The sequence below is a fragment of the Prosopis cineraria genome, unplaced genomic scaffold (assembly GCF_029017545.1).
Source record: "Prosopis cineraria cultivar Desert tree isolate PC_DT_omini unplaced genomic scaffold, ASM2901754v1 PC4, whole genome shotgun sequence".
Lineage (NCBI taxonomy): Eukaryota > Viridiplantae > Streptophyta > Magnoliopsida > Fabales > Fabaceae > Prosopis > Prosopis cineraria.
This window is the reverse complement of record NW_026555335.1, coordinates 4,906,653-4,925,801: the sequence shown is the minus strand read 5'-3', so window position 1 is coordinate 4,925,801 and position 19,149 is coordinate 4,906,653. Positions and strand designations below refer to the sequence as shown.

Below are 19,149 nucleotides of genomic sequence, written 5' to 3'. Positions count from 1 at the left end.
TTTGAATTTTCAATGAAATGGAGAAGTTGAGTTAACTTTTAGACTAACTTTAGACATTTAGATAATGATTTGGGTTGCTGCATATTGTAATCAACATTACTTAAGCTCATATGAGCTAATTGTAGTTAATAGGAACTAATGTACCCATTAGTTGTGAGTATACTCAAGAGGTTGATATTATGAAGTAGTTAAAGTGTTGAAATGGGAAGTTAAGAGTTTAAAAAAGGTGATATTAATGATTTTAGACTTGATTGGTTGTAGATTAATCATCCTGTGTACTAATTTGCCTTGGGAGTAAGCTTTGAAAGCAATTATTGAGGAGTAAACCTTACACCACTTAAAAGTTTGAAGTAATTAAGGAAAACCTATTTTGTGTAATTATGTGTTAATTGATTTGTATTTCTAAATTATTATGCATTTAAATTGAATGATGGAATTTCATTGTGTTTTTTGTGAGGCAATTTTTGAAAGGAACAAATGAAACTTTGGCAATTGTTAAATTTTGAAAGGAATGATCAAATATTCATGCTTATATGTATTGATATGATAATGTGAAATCCAGGATTGTGCTTTGATCAAAAAATTCTAAAGCGTGTGAACATGATAAAATGAAAAAAGAGTTTGTGACATATGGAATATTGTGATGGCATACCCGTATGATGAAATGATGATATATGGAGGTATGTGTTAATCATTATGATAGAATAATGTGGATTTATATATGATGCTCACATGTTATAAGTTGTTCAATATTGGAAAATGAGCTTGCTATTGGACACACACACACACAGAGGTGAAGAGGAGTAATGATAAAAATCCACGTGGTATTAGCTTCTTATTGTTGAAATCGAAAACTAGCCTAGTTACTAATCATTTAAATCGAGAAGTAGCCATTATCTAGGGGAAGCCATGATCTGAGGGTGAGAGTATTGATCTTTGATCAGGTTGCTCCTCACAATTGGTTAGTTTGGGTAGTCCATTCATACGGATGAAGCCTTATTTGATTTATAACTCATGGTTTCAATTGGAAGATATAAGGTTGGTTTGATCATGTATATCATCCTATGTGCCACGTAGTTGTTAAGTTTGTAATAAGTCATGGTATTTGATTGTGCCGTTATCACATGGTTGTTATTATTATGGTAATGTGCATCATTATATTTGATTAAACTATTGTCACATGATTGTTAGTATTGTGACAATGTGTTTTGTGATATGATTGGTGGAAAATGGGGATATGATGATAATATGTTGACTTATACAAATATAACATGAGTTATATGTGAATCTATGAAATATATGATTATATGCCTCATATATGTTTTGTATCAAAAATATCAATTAATATGCGATCGTATATGGTAAAGGAACTTTGGTTATTGAGTGACTATACTTACCTTTGTTTCTTAACATTTTATAGGCTCTAGCTTAGGCGTTAAAAAGAGAAAAGCTTTGGAGCTTTAAGAATCTTGTTCCTATTGTAAATCCTCTCACTTTATATTATAATGTGTAATTTATGATGATATTGCTAGCTAGAATTGTAATTTTGAAAGTATGCATTTGCTTGCATTATATACTTGTTATTTCAATGTGTCTTTTGGGCCTTGGATATTGTGTGGTGTAAATTGAGGAAAAAAAACTTGACAAGCCAAACACTAATGCAAATAGAATATTATAGATGAATATTATGTGAATGCATGCAAATGATTTTATAGTCATGAAACGTAATGCTAGATTTTCCCCTTTTGTTTTGATATTAATGAGGATTAGGAGTTAAAAATGAGATCTATGTGTTACACTGAATATGATCTAGGTGTTATTGATGGCTTTTGGCATGTATGTTGGGTTTTAGACATTGTGATGTGAAAAATGGAGAAAATGTGTTTAGTTGTCTAATTCTCTTGTATGAAATTATTTGAAAGTAAAGCCCTTGCCATTAACCAAATATTGAATTGAGCTTTTTATAGATACATAGGATGTTGGACAGAGAAATAGAGTATGTTGAAAGTTGGCCCCTTGACAATAGCATTGCTGTCAATTATATGTATCACGCAGTGGCGTGTAGCGCCTGCACAATGACATGTTACACAGAGAGGAGCATGCTACGACATGTGCATGCCATGCCATGGCACCTACCTTTGTTTTCATGCTGTCTTGCTTTCTTAAGTTCCTTTTAATGCCTTTAGTGAAAAATAGTATCTTATGCTTTCGCATTTGTTTTAAACACTTGATTAGATTTATTAATGTCCCTTTAATGGTTTGAAAACTTTGAGATCCCAACTTGTGAAAGAATACAATTTGTTTTCAGAAGTGTTTTGAAAATGGCTAATCATGGTTGGGTAATCTATTTGGGTTAATTTCAATATCACTCAAGAGTTTGTGATTAAGATATGAATTAGTAAAGATAACCCTTATAGGGCCACTATTGCTATAAAGTTTGAATGTTCAGTTGAAGATTTGAAAGGAGAGGAAATAGTAATCCTCCCATGGTTTGATGGAGCATTAATAATGTTCTCACTTGAAACAGTTTGATTTTATGAGAGAAAACAATATGATAAGCACTTTTAGCTTTAAGCTTATCTTTCGAATCATTGAAACAACCCACATGGCTTTGCTCAATATGGATGAACTCATTCACAAGCAAAGCCTCATGCATCAATGAAAAAGAATAATGATTTGGACATTGAACATATTATTGCTGAGGTAAGAATTAAGAAAGCTAAATTGGAGGATGAAAATCGCAAGGTTGAATTTTTAGAGGAATTTTGGTAGAGGAAACTTGAGGAGTTACGTGAACGGCTTTTAATCGCAGAGAAAGGTGCAAACTCGTTCATGAATGGAAATACTAGTGTGGGAACTGGAGGAAAAGCTGAGATGCTATTTGGCTTTTGAGGGAACAATGCGCCAGGGGAGATTTTAACAAGCAAGAAATGAAGGATTCAAACCCGGGGCAATTCTGTCATTTCATTACAACACTTAACTGTATATAGATAGGGCATTGTGCCTGCAGAATCAATTCATGTCGTGTTGAGTCCAGTTGCTATTTTGTTAGTTTTGAGGGCCTTAGGTGTAATTCTTCCAAAAAGAAATGTCCAATCTTCGTGTTGGCCAAATGTTTTTGTGAACGAGTTTGTCGGATTTATAAAATAGAGGCAGAGAAGGAAGGAGGGCAAGATACTCAAAGACGGGCGATACTCGAGAAGTCTTCACGTATACATGTAAAGTGACTTCCAACATTCATCAGAACAAAGGAAAGGAAAGAAAGGGGAAAAAAAAAAAAAAAAGCTAAACGAGCGAATGGGGCATCAGAATCATGAACGCAAAGCGGTCCTTTAGTCCTCTTCATCGTGTCTTCGACACCGAAAATCTCGGGATGCCCGCTTTCTGTTTCTCTCTCTAGGTTTTGCCATCCCTGTGCTTTGCCTACAATTTTCACAGTACACTCTCTCTCTCTCTCTCTTCGCTCACTGACATGTTCTAGTTCCGGAATTTCCAGATTCATCCGAATTCAAGGTATTCATTGTACCCTTTAGTCTTTTCAATCCCCAATTTTAGTTGGTTTGTCTGTGAAAGTGTTAGTTGATCAGTTATAATTTCGATTCAGATTAAGGATTTAATAATTTTATCGTTTTCCTTTACCTTTGGGTTTCCTTTTGGTTGATGATAACATGTGGAAGAACAAAAGAATGTCAAAATTTGGGGGCGGGACACTGTAGTGGCTGAAATGCATTTTGACCATATTTTTCGGTGCCGAGATGCGGGATTTAACATATTCTATGAAGTGGGGTGCGATGGATGAATAATCTCCTTGTGGCGTTGTTTTTATTCCTTCCTTTTTTTTTCTTTATAAATATATTTTGGTTTTGTGGAATCTGTACATTTATGTAAGATTGAATTATGCTTTCAAACTGTTTTAAACTGCATGGCCGGTGATTCACTTGTCTTCACTCATTTTTAGCAGTGGCGCTATGATCACATTATAGTCTTGAAATTCCATTTTTTCCCAAACTATCTTAGACAGTGGCTGGGATTTTCAAAAATTTGTTTTGGATCCCCTCCTTTCACCACTTTACTGTGATTTGTATTTGATTGCGTTTTCTTGGTATTTCTGCTGCATTGACCATTAATGTAAACTGAATTATTTGTGATGAAACGTTCCCTTTCAGTGCTATATTTTCCATTCACCTTCTAAATGAATCATTACCTTCATTTTTGTTTGTTTTCCTTTGTAAATATCTACATGATACGGCCAATTAATGTAATTTGGAATATTTTCATATTCTCTACGTTACACTTCTGATTGATTGGAATCAATATGCAATATATTAATTTTGGTTTACTCTTCTATTGGGGCAGAAGTAAATTAAATGTTCCTTGGGATTTTTCTGGTGAAAGACGGTGCCTCGATTTCCATGATTTCTGGGATGAATTCCTTATTGAGCAAAACTTCTAGACTCTAGTGATTGGTGAAATAAAATACCTGATATAGCGGGCTTGAGAAACCTAAAAAATGGAAGCTACAAGGTGCTGGTTTAATAAGTTCAAGTCAAAGGACAAAATGAAGTCTCCGAAGAACAAGGAATCTACAGCTTCTGTAAAAGAAGGGTCAAGACCCCCAACAAATGAAGAAGCACCATCAAACGTGACCAAACAGAGGGCTGCAGCTGCAAAGCAGTACATAGAAAATCATTACAAGAAGCAGATGAAGAACCTGGAGGAGAGGAAGGAGAGGTATGTTTACTTATTTTCCTATAGTCCTAGTTTCGAGGTCTTGATGATGGCGCAGTCTAATTTTATATTTATATTGATGTTTTAGTACCATGTAATGCTGTTTTAACTATTTATACAGTGGCCTCTCATTATGCATTATGTATGAGAACCGGGTTTTGTTTATTGTTCCTGCTCTTTGTTGCCAAGCAAGTAGTCTGCCTTATGGAAACTCAATTCTGCATTTACTGACTTGAGATCATTTTCTATTTTGTTTCTAATCTGTTGTCTTATGTCTGCTAATAGCTTCTGATAAATAGAAATTGCTTTAAGCCCTCAATATGTCCTAAACACATGACTATCTGCAGACGTAATTTGCTGGAGAAAAAGCTGGCTGATGCTGAAGTCTCTGAAGAAGAGCAGAACAACTTGCTTAAGTATTTGGAGAAAAAGGAGACAGAATATATGCGCCTTCAAAGGCATAAGATGGGAGCTGATGATTTTGAGCCATTGACTATGATAGGGAAGGGTGCGTTTGGAGAGGTATGGTCTGACTTAATGAGCAATTAATTTAGTATTTCTGGCTGTTTTGTGTTTGTCTTTAATTTTTAACTAAGAATCACTGTTCTTGGAGATAATGATAATGTCATATTTCTCTCCATTGACTAAGAAGGCTTGAATTGTACTGTGTGTTGTGTAGATTAGGATCACTATTTCTTGTTTTATTCTCCAACATTCTTACGTTGTTTGTCCCTTATTATTGCCAAGATTGTTTTTGTTATTTATAGGTGGAAGGGAATCTTAATTTTTCTAACTTTTTTTGTAATAATAGCATTTGATATTGGTAATTTAAGCAAGTATTTTCTCCACTTGTTTGTATGATAGAATTTTTTACTTAGTGGGATAAAGTTTTTTGTTGTTGTTGTCATCTTTACGATAGAACTTTTGGAAAGGGTGAAGTAGTTCAAGCAATTTAAATGGGCAAGATTGGTGTATCTCAATTTCTGGTTCCTCTTCAAATTATGCTAGAGGGATTCAAAACTTTCACCTTAAACACAACAAAGTATGGACAACTCTTAATGGATTGAATTGATTGAAGCTTTTATGATTGGCATCGATACTGATTGTTTATTGTGACCTAATGGATAGAAATTTTTGGATGCAATTAGACAAAGTATTAGTGAACACTAAATAATCAATCTCCGTAATAAAGGAGTTTTGGCTTCCATTAAAGGGAGCACGCTTCTTGTGGTCATTGCTTTGAATTAAGTACGTGGATCTGCATGATAGTTTTATTGCAGCATTAAGTGGTAGGAAGGTATTAAGTACTGGGTTTTTTGGTCATTTTGACAAACTGCCAATCTTGAGGGCCTGAGTTAAGCACAATCCTTGCATCAAGTTGTGCTTTAGAACATTACCCAGCTGGAAAAGCATGAGAAGTTTATCTTTGAGGTGGTCTTTCCTTCAGAGAACCAGCAAGCCTCTAGCAGGCTCACCTCAAATGCCAACTGACGTCTAAGATACCAATTCAGTAGCCTAGGGTGGCCTGGGGTTTTCGTTACCATGGTCTTGAAACTGAAGATATGACACAAGAACTCGGAGCTAAGTCTATGTTTTCTTCAAGGTGGGTTGCAATTCTAGTTTGAAGACACTGTTAGGATTGTTGTGTTTCAAAGGCAATTTTTATTCATCCTATTAGGAGCCAAATAGACCCCTTGAAGGCAAAATGTTTTGTGATGCTGTATCAGTGGCTAAAAGTCGGTTGGAACAGTTACATGTTGCAGCTTTATGAGGAGGTCTGCTTAGAGTTCCAGTGTATTGCAGCTTAGTCTTTTTGTCTAGTAATATGTTAAATTTTCTTGCTGCATTAAAAACTCATTCCTTTAGTAGCATCTGTTGCTTTCATATTTTTGTTTGAGTTCACTCATACAGAAATTTAATCTGGTGTTTTGTTGTCATTTTACAACTTCATTTGTGCAGGTTAGAGTCTGCCGAGAGAAGGGAACTGGCCATGTATATGCTATGAAGAAGCTCAAGAAATCTGAGATGCTTCGTAGAGGCCAGGTATAGATATCAAGTTTCACTGACTTCGTTAAATGCTTATTGCCTTTTAACCTTATTATTTACGTTTATCTTCTCTAGGTTGAACATGTAAAAGCTGAAAGGAATCTACTTGCAGAAGTTGACAGCAATTGCATAGTAAAACTTTACTGTTCCTTTCAAGATGAAGAGTATCTATATCTCATTATGGAGTATCTCCCTGGTGGGGATATGATGACTTTGCTGATGCGGAAGGATACACTGACAGAAGATGAGGCTAGATTCTATGTTGGGGAGACTGTCCTAGCGATTGAATCAATTCATAAACACAATTACATTCATAGGTCAATTTAATCTGTTGATAGTTATATCACATGATGGATCTTTTAGCATTCTTATTTTAGAGCGGTTGTGTACCAAATAGTTAATTTCCTGTCTTTGAAATGTTTTACAGAGACATCAAGCCAGACAACTTGTTGCTAGATAGATATGGTCACATGAAGTTATCAGATTTTGGATTATGTAAACCACTAGACTGCAGTAATCTTCAAGAAAAGGATTTTTCCGTTGGAAGCAATTTGAGTGGAGCTCTCAAGAGTGATGGACGTCCTGTGGCACCTAAACGTACTCAACAGGAACAGCTTCTGCATTGGCAGAAAAATAGACGGATGCTTGTAAGTCATCTAGTATTCATGATAATAGGAATAACTGATGTTTTATATTTATACTCCTCAAATTTCAGGTTGACAGTTGTCTCCAACTGGCTAACTTTTGTGTTTACTATGAACAAGCATATTTGCAATTTTTAAGTGTTGAATGGTTGGTAATGAGCTTCATTCTGTATATCTTTTTTGGTATCTCTGGTTTACTTCCTTTTCTGTTGTTACTGTGTTTTCACAATTTTTTTTTTTTTGCTGCAAGATGGTATGGTGATAATATGTAGAATTTTGGGGTTTGAATTGCCTTTTGCAATACTGCAGGCCTATTCTACAGTTGGAACACCTGATTATATTGCCCCTGAAGTTCTTCTGAAGAAAGGATATGGGATGGAGTGTGATTGGTATGATTGAATGTGTTTTATTTCTTAACTTCACCAAATTCCACTGCACTCTCTTCCCCTTGGGTTATTGCCTTTTTGTACTGCAATTGTATGACGAGTTTGTTGATGGTTTAAGGTGGTCTTTGGGTGCTATAATGTATGAAATGCTTGTGGGGTATCCACCCTTTTATTCAGATGAGCCGATGTCAACTTGTAGAAAGGTAACGTCTGAAACTGCTGATAGTGCATCATGCATAGGTGTTTGTTGAAGTTGAGTACATGGATAGGACTTGGAATCGATGGTACTCTGTATCTGATTGTTGTACGTAGAAAAAGCCTCTATTGCTACACTAGAAGCACTCAAAGTGAAAAATACGTGTATTTTAAAATGACTTTGATGTAGATTTCTCCTGCATCCATTAGGATGTCAACATGTCATGTTATACATTTATTTTTGGGAAAACATAACTTTTAGTCCTTATACTTTGCATGCAGTTTGTTATTGGTCCTTATACTTTATTTTCAGTGTTTTAAGTATTTATAGTTTTTTCCGTTTGCACTTTAGGTCCCTACACTTTCAGAGAGGTGTTGATGTGGCATTAATGGTGTTAATTATGCCAATGTGGATAATAACACTATTAATTATATGGTGACATGTTAGTTAGTAGCTGATGTGTATTTTTTTCTGGGAAAAACAGAGGAAGAAAAGCTGATGTGTACTCCCTCTAATCCTTATTATAAAACACTTTCAATCATTTTACGCATTTTAAGAAAATTTATTTTTTTCTTGATATCATAAAAAAATGATATGTACTTTCATTTTTACCATTGGCTTTAAATAATGATACAACTACATTAAGTACCTTCACATTAATCAAGAAAGAGTAAAATTTTAAAAATAGTTTAATGATTACAAAGTTGTCTTATATTTCGGACAAAAAATTTCTTCTAGAATATGTCCTATGCATGGGACGCAAAGGAGTATTTGTTTAATAATCAGGAAGTGAAAAAAATTTGTCCTAACTCCAAACCTAAATAATATATTTTATATACATTAAAAAGCAATAAACCATCATGAACCTAACTTTGCAGCATAGGATCATAGGGAAGGCACCCTAAAGCACAAAATTGTAGCGAACTTAAAAATATACACATGACTTTTTCTCGTAGTTTTAAACTCTACTTTTATATATAAAATAATTATTAAAAAATACATATAAGCTTTTCTTTCTTTCTTTTTTCCTAGAAAAAATTCACACCAGCCACTAACCGGTACATCACCATATAATTAATAGTGTTATTGTTCACATCAGCATAATTAACATTGTTAATGCCATGTCAGCACCTTTTGAAATTATAGGGACCTAAAGTGCAAATGGAGAAAACTACATGTACTTAGAACACTGAAAATAAAGTATAAGGTGCAAAGTGTAGGGACTAAAAGTTATGTTTTTCCTTTATTTTTCTTGGTTGAATGTTCCTTGATAAATAATTGTGGAATTTTTTTTTTTTTTGCTGTTAGTTTTGTTAGTGTTTCATTTTTTTTCTATTTTATAATTCATTTTTTTCACCATTTTATATACTTTTGTCATCTAATCATTGATTAGGATCATTTTCTATTTTTGTTAATCATGCAGATAGTAAATTGGAGAACTCATTTAAAATTTCCAGAGGAAGCTAAGCTATCTGCAGAGGCAAAAGATCTTATTTGTAGACTTCTATGTAATGTGGACCAGCGACTTGGCACTAAAGGGGCTAATGAAATAAAGGTGTTGCGGTGTGTTCTTTTTAGTTTTTTTTTTTTTTTTTTGTTGGGATTTGGTTCGTTGTGTAGTTTCATACTAGTGAAACAACTGGGTCATCTTTTTATTTTCAGGCTCATCCATGGTTCAAGGGTATCGAATGGGACAAACTGTACCAAATGAAAGCTGCATTTATTCCTGAGGTCAATGATGAATTAGATACTCAAAATTTTGAGAAGTTTGAAGAGGTATATATTCACTTTATGACCAAGGATATGGAAGAGTTGCTTGTATGTAAGCAGTGTCAAGCTCTCATGATTTAATGATGCTATGTAGGTTGACAACCAAATTCAGCCTTCCTCAAAGTCAGGCCCATGGCGAAAGGTGGGTTTTTGTGACTAAAACGTGGTTTATATTAGGTCTATGATTCATGGTCCGACAGTGGGGATTATGTATTGAATTAAATCTGTTTTCTTGTGTTCCATTGTATTTCTTTCGTTTTGCTAACCTATCCCTTGTTATAATCTGTTGATCTATCAAGCTATCTATCTTAAGTTTTATCCACATTGGTTTCCCTCTTGGTCATATAACATGGCATATTTATTGAGGCGAGGCTCTTTGAACAGTCCAATCAATATTAGATAGATGAAAAAGTTGTCTTCCAAATAGTTTGTTAATCTGCATGTATTGTACTGTTAACAAAAGCTTGATTGCCTATAGACGATACTGAATTTAACTAAGTCTTATTGGCAGCATCTCCAAATACAATTGTTATTTAATTTGAAAATTATGGTTCATCAGTGTCTGCTGGCAATATTTGTTCTGAAGTGGCGTGCAAGTCTGGGATTTTAACTATGGTTTACCCATTGCTGCAGATGCTGTCATCTAAAGACATTAACTTTGTTGGATACACTTATAAGAACTTTGAAATCGTGAATGATCATCAACTACCTGGAATTGGTACGTACCTCCTCAGTTATGCATGAACTTATTGTCAGTTTTTAAATGTAAACTCCTCAGTTATGCTATCTGTCTATTGCATTTATTGCCTATAAAAGACAACTTTTATAGTTTCTTATGTCAGATTTCTAATATTAACAACCAAATTGGATATTAAGTAATTTAATTTCAGATAACTGTATATATTGCTATTGGATGGACTTTATAGTTTGTATTTGTACTGAGCATTGAGTTTATTATTATTTTTTTCAGTTCTTTTTTAGTGTAATGATTCATTGTTTTATTTGTGCTAATCTTCGCAAGTAATTATGCTGTGTGCTACTTTATCAGCTGAATTGAAGAAGAAGAGCACAAAACCTAAAAGACCGTCTATTAAGACTCTGTTTGGTAAGAATCACCTAACTGCTTTCCTTACACTTTTATTTGAGGGTTTGTCCTTTTTTCTTTGGACAGTGTTGATGGTCCCCTTGAAATTAAATCATTTGAGAGTAGTTTTCTGTTACTATTATTTTGGATTCAGCTGTTCAGAGTAGTTTCTTACTTCATTTTGAATTAAGCAAGATTAAATTTTTATATCATATTGGTTGGAAATGGATATTGATTGGAAAAGGGAGCCAATTTTTTTTTTTTTTTAAATGTATTCCCGGACTCTTTGAAATCTAAAGAAAATTCCTCCCTTTTCCTTTCTCTCTCTCTCTCTCTCTCTCTCTCTCAACATGAGTCAACATCCTTTCTTAATAGAGATGGAAAACCTTCATTTGTAATCTTTCATGAATCACTCTTGAAGAGTAATATGATCTGGTGGGGGAAAATCAATGAGCCAAAATATTGGGTTTAAGTGTGTTTAGAAATTAGAAGCATGTGATTTTCCAAAAGCTTTACTCCTGGGATCTTGAATCAAAGATTTAGAACCATACTGAACTAGAGATATTTGAAATCTATGTTTCTAGTCCCGTTGAACCTCTTTTAGGATTTATGTTTGCCTCGTGGTGGTTGGGATTTGGCTTGTAGCTAGAATGTTCATGCAGAATCTGGTCCATTAAAATCGTCAAGAAATGCAACTATTTTATTCCTATTGATAGGTTTACTGCAAACCAAATAATTTGCTTCTGCCAAATGCCAATCTTCCTTCTGCTTGTCTGTTTGTAGTTTCATGTTTTTTCCATCCAGCAGACGCATGCATTACCTTGCACAACGTAAATCATATTTGGCACATAATGTTGAAACTTGGGTTACTTGACATACTCAAGTGCCTGTTTAACTAGCATACTGTTGAAGTTGCTCTGTTCTACTCTAAATGTTAACTTTATGCTACAGATGATGAGTCAACTATGGATGCCAAGAAACCAGTCCAAGGGAGCTTTTTAAACCTTCTACCTTCTCAACCGGAAGTTCCTGAGAAAAGTGAATCACAATGATCTTAACTAACACTTTGCATGACCTTTATTAGATGACAAGGGAGATACTGCCAGGTGCTGGGTGGTTACTGATTGTTTCATCTTTTTCCTGCATTCTTTTGTTAATTTGGCGTGGATAGTTTTGGGAGTGAAGGCCCCAAAACTAGTCGATTTGGAGAACAAAGGTTTTGGGATGACTGGTTATTTGTCTGTCTGTGCAAAAGGTCTTCATAAGTATATATATATTCTTCAAAGTTTAGTTTATGTTCTCGTTTTTCACCTTTTTATTAAGCTTCGGTATTGGTGATCAATGTCCAAGTTATTTTATTTTCTGTAATTATGTAACTTCTGAGATTTTGTAAGGATGGGCTATTCACACGAGTGCTTGTCTTTGTTTATCATGTAGAAATGGGTCGGCATTCTCGTTGATATCTGTCTCAACCTGCATCAATGAATATTCAAAACCTGCCCTCAAAGTCTCCCACTCCCACTTTCCTCTTTCGTGCATTTAATTCTTGATTAGTGTAAGATTCCTACATTACAGTTGTATGAAAGATGATGCAATGCTTTCAAAGTTATCTTGATTTTCTACGAGGTATAGGTTTTCTGACTCAGGCCTGCATTCCGTCCTTATGACTCGAGTAGCATGAGATGATCTCAATAATTTTTGATATATGTCAAACCCATTCATTCCCCCCCCCCCCCAAAAAAAAAAAAGCATCTCAAACTGTGTTTGTAAATATAAATTTAATTGACTAAATTCATACTCTAGTGTCCCAAAGTATAATTAATTCGAGAAACCGAACTGAGTTTAATCATTCTGGTATACTTGGAACAAAATTATATACTCCATTCATTTTAAATTATAAAATCTTTTTAGATAAAAATTTTACATATTAATAAATTTTATTAAATATGCTTAATAAATTTATCTTTTTAAAATAAAAATATAAACTTTTAAAAATATTAATTATTTAATATATTAAAAAGAGAGTAGGTTAAAATTAATTATAAAAAAAAAGATAATATTGAAATTATTATATTTAATGAAATTTTAATGTATTTAAAGTGTTTTATATTTAAAAAAAATTTATTAAAAATGTTCTATAATTTGAGATGAAAATAATATTATTTAATAATGTAAAATATGAATATTATTAAATCATTAGTTTAACGTGGGACTCTTCCTTTGCAACATAAAACATGTTGGAGTTCAAAAAAAAAAAAAACTAAAACACCAATCCCAATATATACTTATTAGTTACTTCAATTGATTGTGCTTCTAATTATCTTATCAAAATTAATGAGAAGTAATTAAGTTATTATTTTGTTTGAAAATAAGATTAAGTTTTAATTTTACTCATATTTAAATAATTTTTTAGATTTGCATAACATTCTCATACTTAATAAGTTTAAATAATGATAATATTAAAAAATAATTAATAATTTATCAAGCATTTTACATTAAAAATTAAATAATTTTTTTAAAAAGTTTCTATAGCAGAAATTATAGGAAGTATTTTTTTATTCTATTTATAGGGTAAAGTTAATTTATAATTACTTTATTATCGTAAAAAAATGGTAGTTGATATTTGTAAATTTAAAAAATAGAACTTTTAATTTTACCTTTTAATAAAATTAATCTATAAAATAAACTGTTTAATAGAATTAAAAACATATCAACGACTTGATATAATATAGTAATGATGAGATTAAAAATGGGTTAATATATATAATTTGAACTTTACATTATAAGTTTAAGAACAATTTAAATAATAAATTTTTAAAAGCATATTTTAAACTATAAATAATTAAAATAAAAATAATTTACCCTCACAATTAAATTTCAACAATGTTTGATAGTCTTTTAATAATTGAAATTTAATATGTAATTTTTATCAAATTTCACTCCCCTTTTCTCTCGTGTTCTCATTTAATAAAAATCACACATTAAGTCTCGTTTTAACAGATATTTATTTAAATTTAATAGTGAGAGTAAAATTACTTCAATTTTAATTATTTAAAATTTAAAATATATCTTTTAAAAATTTAAAATTTAAATTACCTTTAAATTGTAATTTGTGATTCAAATTATATATTAATTTATTAAAATTAAAAATAATATAAAGAAGGGAGATTGGTTAGGGCAAGGCTTTTGGGAGTAACAAGTTTTCTACTGAGCACGCGCGGCTCACTGGGGAATTGCTTGGGTGCTGTTTGTTGGGGACACTCCGAATCCGAAAGCGTGTTCTCAGCATCATTCATTCCGTCCATCAGGAGTTGTGGCTGTGACAGATTAGGGGATTCTAACGACAGTGAAGCTCCTTCAAACTTCGGTTTTTCTACATTCTAGGTAAAATTTATTTCATTTTTATCGGAATCGTCGAAGCCTGGGCCCTGGGCAATGGGGTTTTGATCTGGGAATCTGTCATGGATTTTGAGCTGACATAAATGCGCTAATGGGTATGGCGTGCTTAGTTTAAATTCCCGGATACGTAAAAGTAGATCTCAAGCACTTCGTATCTGAACTAGTGAATTATGCGAACCACAATAGCTCCTTGGTTATTTGTCTTGTTGCTGATTTGGGAGCTGAAAGCACTTGTTTATATTAGTTGTTGGATAGATGCATGTAATTACATTAAAAAGGCATTTTTGTACGACCCGCCTCAGATGTTAAATTGCTTCCTTCTCACCGTGTTTCCTCGTGAAAAGTGGTTTTCAAAGTTGTGTTGTAAGTTCTTACAACAGGAATTTCACAATGGTTCTAGCTCAGTGGTAGTGTCGTCAGTTTGATTTACTAAAAAAAAAAAGAATCATAATAAGGCTAAATAAATAAGGACTAAAATATAGAAAAGGAAGAACTTAACATCATCCAACATGGATAGACAGAAACGGTGCTTGGCTTTTGTATTAGAAACTGTCTTCTGGTTTTGGTTCAAATGGATTTTTCTGGAGACATCAATAACAGTTTCTTGGTTTGTCACTTTAAAGTTCGCTCTCGCTACTCTTGTCAACTGCTGTTTGTGAGTCCTGAAAAGCAGGCAATATGCAGGTAAAATCCTTCACATGGTTCCTGATTGTTGTCTATATTTTCTTGTTCGATTTTGTTCAAAACCCTAAAATCTCCTTGTGGCCAATAAAATAATCCTCTTGTCCTTTCCTGGAAACTTTATTGGTGAAATTGCACCGACTCTTTTTATGTGTAACCATCACCCCCCCAAAAAAAAAAAATCTTCCTGTAATCATAGTGATCTGCAAAGGAAATTGTTATAGATCTTATTTCCTAATGCCTAATTGATATCAAACATCTGATGCATCTTTTCACTTATCATGCAGGCGAGTGATAGGTTTAACATCAATTCCCAACTTGAGCACCTCCAAGCAAAATATGTTGGAACTGGGCATGCAGATATAAATCGATTGTAATTTTTTTTTTTTTTAGTTTCTTTATTTCTCAGTGTTTTTGTAACATTCAATGTGATTTATTTTAGTTGTTCCCTGTTTTTTGTCTGCATACAGTGAGTGGGCAGTGAATATTCAACGTGATAGCTATGCTTCATATGTTGGCCACTATCCCATACTGGCATACTTTGCTATAGCTGAAAATGAATCAATTGGAAGAGAACGCTACAACTTCATGCAGGTTCTCTATCTTCCTTTCTTTCAAGTGCTTCATAAATTTAAACTTCCCTTCCATGATAACTGCTCAAAGTACACTTGTTTTTGTCTTGCTGCATTTGGCTTGTGAAGGTCACAATTTATAGTTTTAACCTATATGCTGTTACTTTAGGTTTATAGGTTGTTCTCATTTATTTGTTTTCCACGATTCCAAAGATACATCATAATTCCTCAGCAAATGGATTTTCAATCTGAAATTTGAAAATAGTGCAGGATTCCTGCTTTTTACTCATTTTTAAGCTATTCTTGGGGGATAAATTTGTCGAATTACTCTGTATGGCATTGGAGGAACAATCTTTTATCAGTCATACGTTTGTGGCCAATATTAAATGTAGATCTTGGTTATGTAGAATATGGTATCATGTGGATCTTATTTCATTGTGTGGAGGCAACATATTTACTTGGAGTTGTAGAACAATGAGTAATCAAGATGCAACTAGTATTTTTATTCTTTTACTCTTTCTTTTCATTTGAGTTTTAGAGATACAGAGGTGCATGAATTTGAAATGATAAAATGGTGATGTACAAGAGAATGAATGGTACATGATTAGATTCATTCTTTACCTTTTAGATGTTTGTGGTGGCAGAGATAATGATTTGAATGGCCAGATTGTAAGTGTTTTCTATTATGAAATATGAAACATAAACTACTGTTTTCTTGTTTTTTAAGGAGCCATTGTATTCTGGTATTCAAGCCAAAAATTGACCTGGAAACGTATAGGAATATCCAGGATCTTTATGATTTTGCACGAATTTCCGTGTCTACCACAGGTTAATATATATGTCTGTATATATTAATTGAGCTTGTATTTGTGGTATGGCTTTTTGTTTACTTAAATAAAACTATACACTTTTCCATTGTCACAAGGTTGAACTATAATATGTTTTGAAATTTCTATTAATGTCTCAATTTTGAAGTATGGAAGAGGTAGAGGAAGATCGGAGAAAACACTTACAGAGGTTGTTGAACGAGACTTTTTAGTTAATAATATTTTTAAAAGTTTGATTAATGATAGAGCACAATAGTTTCGTGCAATTCATGTAGTTGACTCTATTTAGTGGAATAAGGCTTGTTGGTGTTGTCTCAATTTTGAAGCACTGATGGCAGCTGTAGCATCCTATTCCAGTAAAGTGTGGAATTTTAGAAATAAGTTAACGTGATCCATGAATCATGATTCCATCTCATATTTGTTTTACATATCTAAAAACACATGACCTGATAATCTGGTTGTGATTTTTTGTTCGAATGGACTCTCAATCTCATTCATTACTTATAATGCTTTTTGATGTTTTGTTGCTACCATATAATGTGAGCTGTTAGATTATAGCAGGTTCTCTCCTCGTACCTATACATGATGATTAAGGGGTACTTTGTATCTATATGTATATAATAAATCTATAGAAAGCTGCACTGTTCACAAGCCCTAAGTTGTGCAGGTTGCTAATAGGCCCCTGTGCATTCATCTAGTTACTTTTATTTATTGACAAGCTCTATTGTCTGTACAGAAAATGCTCCTTCCCTGTGGCCTACCTCCTGAAAGAGAAGAAGATTAAGGATTACCATCTGGATCAAGAATGCGACTCCCTTTTGATCATTAGAGGTGGTAGGCTTTAACTGTTTGTTGTACTTAGTCTGTTGTTCAAATAGAGGACAAGTATGGATTATTATGGTTGTATTTGAATGTGATACTCATTAGAGATTGCTGCACCATCCTTTTTATGCTTTTAGTAGGGTCTTTGCTATATATATATATATATAGAGGAAAATTAGGTCATGGGATAAAGCCTTTGCTATTCTAGATGTTCTCTTAAGAGTTGTCGCGGAATTGATCCTTTCTCTCTTAGAGAGACTGTGCAGGCATCTGTGCAATCATGATTTTCCCTTAAATTGCATTTTAACGTGACCGTGTCAAATCATAAAATAATCACGTCTAGAAAGAGCATCAACCACAATGTTTTCTTTGCGCTTTTTATCCTCTGTGTGCTTTAGACCCTAAAATTTACCCACTATTTATGTAATAGTTTATATTTCTTTGGGGAAAACTACCTCAGTTTTGATGGGAAATGGTTTGTCAAGCACATTCTCTCTAAGAGTAGCTGTTATAACTCTTTTATGTAAGCTGGTGGATGCATTTTTGTTGAACTGAGAACTTTAGTTGCATAAAGCAAGAGGATGTTCTCCTCGAGAAAGAACAGCTCTTATAGGCATCTGTCTCAACAGGAAATATAATAGAAAATTCTGATACTGCTAAAACAATTTCAAAAGCCGTGGCTTGCTTCAATTTCTCTACGGCAACAGCAGCTCGTTTACTCCATTCAAATTTCCGATTTTTGTACGGCAACCCTGTTAATGGTTTGCTCTATCTTCCATAATGCAATCATGAATCCCAGAATAGGAACCTTCTAAACGACTTGATAGATTTATGAACTGGTCATAACAACATTGCTTTGGTTTTCTGTGGATCGGCCTACTCCTCTGTACAAAATCACATACCCTAACCAATAATTTTTTTTTTTTTTTGTGATGGAAAGGAGTTCTCCTTGGCTTCTTTTAGCGAGGGACCATATTTGTAAGCATGTAAACTGATAGGGTGCTTCTCCCGAGATTGATTGAGCGATCAAACTCACGGGAAGGCCAAACTTCTTGGTTCATGAAAAACGTCGACGAAGCTTCGTAATAAACTGATAAGTGCTCCAACTCGACATTTTCACTTTCTTTTACTGCTGCAACCTCAATGCCGTCTTCTTATCACGCTGTTCTGAAACTTGCGGTTGATAAAAACTTTTAAGTACTTGTCTACTCTGTATATAATCATCCATTAGTTTGATCTTGCTCTCGCATGTCTTGTGTTGAATGTTGTGCCTTGCATGGTGACTGAATACCGTTAGAAATTGGGAGCAATTGTTTGGGAGTAAGAGGAAAAGAAAGATGGACGAAAGCAGGGGAAGGATATTACATTTTAATTCATTTCAATGTGAGACTTTTTATATCATCTAAAGTTTACTCAAATTTAAACAATCTAACAGTATCCTTTTTAAATGTGAGTCAAGGCTAGCCTAGCTTTTAAACAATCTAACAGTATCCTTTTTAAATGTGAGTCAAGGCTAGCCTAGCTTTTCATGCTTCAAATAGTGTGAGATACACAAGCCTTTGCTACAGTTGAGGCTGGTCCTATTTTAGAACCCAAACATGTGTGCAATAATGAGCTTATAGGTTTCGAGTAAAATTTGGCTCTAATACTTATTAGGAATGGGGAGTGATAGGTTGAAAAAAAGAAGAGGAAACACGCGTAAGAATAGTGAAAGGAGCCCATGTCTTAAATGAAAACATTAAAAGTTAAGTTTATGGTTTATTTTTCTTTATTATATGTTAGTTATTAAGTTCAATTTTATTTAATAATCCTTTCGTTTTTATATATAAGAAACAAAATTATATCTCACAGTTTAAAAAAATCAATTAACTATAATAATGATGTTTAAAAATTAAAAAAATGACTAAAATATCTTCTGATAAATAATATAATCATACATTAATTATTTTTATTAATATAAATTATGAAGGATAATTTAAAAAATATATAATAAA

The 19,149-nt window shown here is 33.2% G+C and overlaps 2 protein-coding genes across 5 annotated transcripts; both read left to right on the top strand.

The window, feature by feature from the left end:
* The first annotated feature begins 3,069 nt into the window (after positions 1-3,069).
* On the top strand, positions 3,070-12,474 carry LOC129307870 (uncharacterized). 3 transcript variants are annotated; one of them, XR_008592498.1, is made up of 15 exons: positions 3,070-3,513; positions 4,357-4,731; positions 5,076-5,250; positions 6,688-6,771; positions 6,850-7,091; positions 7,202-7,421; positions 7,728-7,807; positions 7,923-8,007; positions 9,424-9,555; positions 9,663-9,776; positions 9,865-9,912; positions 10,404-10,488; positions 10,819-10,875; positions 11,806-11,960; positions 12,292-12,474. XR_008592498.1 is itself a non-coding variant. In XM_054948808.1 (14 exons), the coding sequence occupies exons 2-14, from the start codon at positions 4,511-4,513 to the stop codon at positions 11,904-11,906; spliced, it is 1,644 nt and encodes a 547-aa protein (XP_054804783.1). In that variant the 5' UTR covers positions 3,072-3,513; positions 4,360-4,510; the 3' UTR covers positions 11,907-12,474. The 3 variants fall into 3 exon arrangements, 2 of the variants coding, with proteins under 2 accessions (XP_054804783.1, XP_054804781.1); XM_054948808.1 differs by having other exon boundaries at positions 3,072-3,513; positions 4,360-4,731; positions 11,806-12,474; XM_054948806.1 differs by having other exon boundaries at positions 3,072-3,513; positions 11,806-12,474.
* A 1,564-nt stretch (positions 12,475-14,038) lies between these two features.
* LOC129307871 (uncharacterized protein At4g14342) lies at positions 14,039-17,291 on the top strand. 2 transcript variants are annotated; one of them, XM_054948809.1, is made up of 5 exons: positions 14,039-14,238; positions 14,877-14,937; positions 15,222-15,307; positions 15,405-15,528; positions 17,070-17,291. In XM_054948809.1, the coding sequence occupies exons 2-5, from the start codon at positions 14,932-14,934 to the stop codon at positions 17,115-17,117; spliced, it is 264 nt and encodes an 87-aa protein (XP_054804784.1). In that variant the 5' UTR covers positions 14,039-14,238; positions 14,877-14,931; the 3' UTR covers positions 17,118-17,291. The 2 variants fall into 2 exon arrangements, with proteins under 2 accessions (XP_054804784.1, XP_054804785.1); XM_054948810.1 differs by lacking the exons at positions 14,039-14,238; positions 14,877-14,937 and having other exon boundaries at positions 15,216-15,307.
* Positions 17,292-19,149: the final 1,858 nt, after the last annotated feature.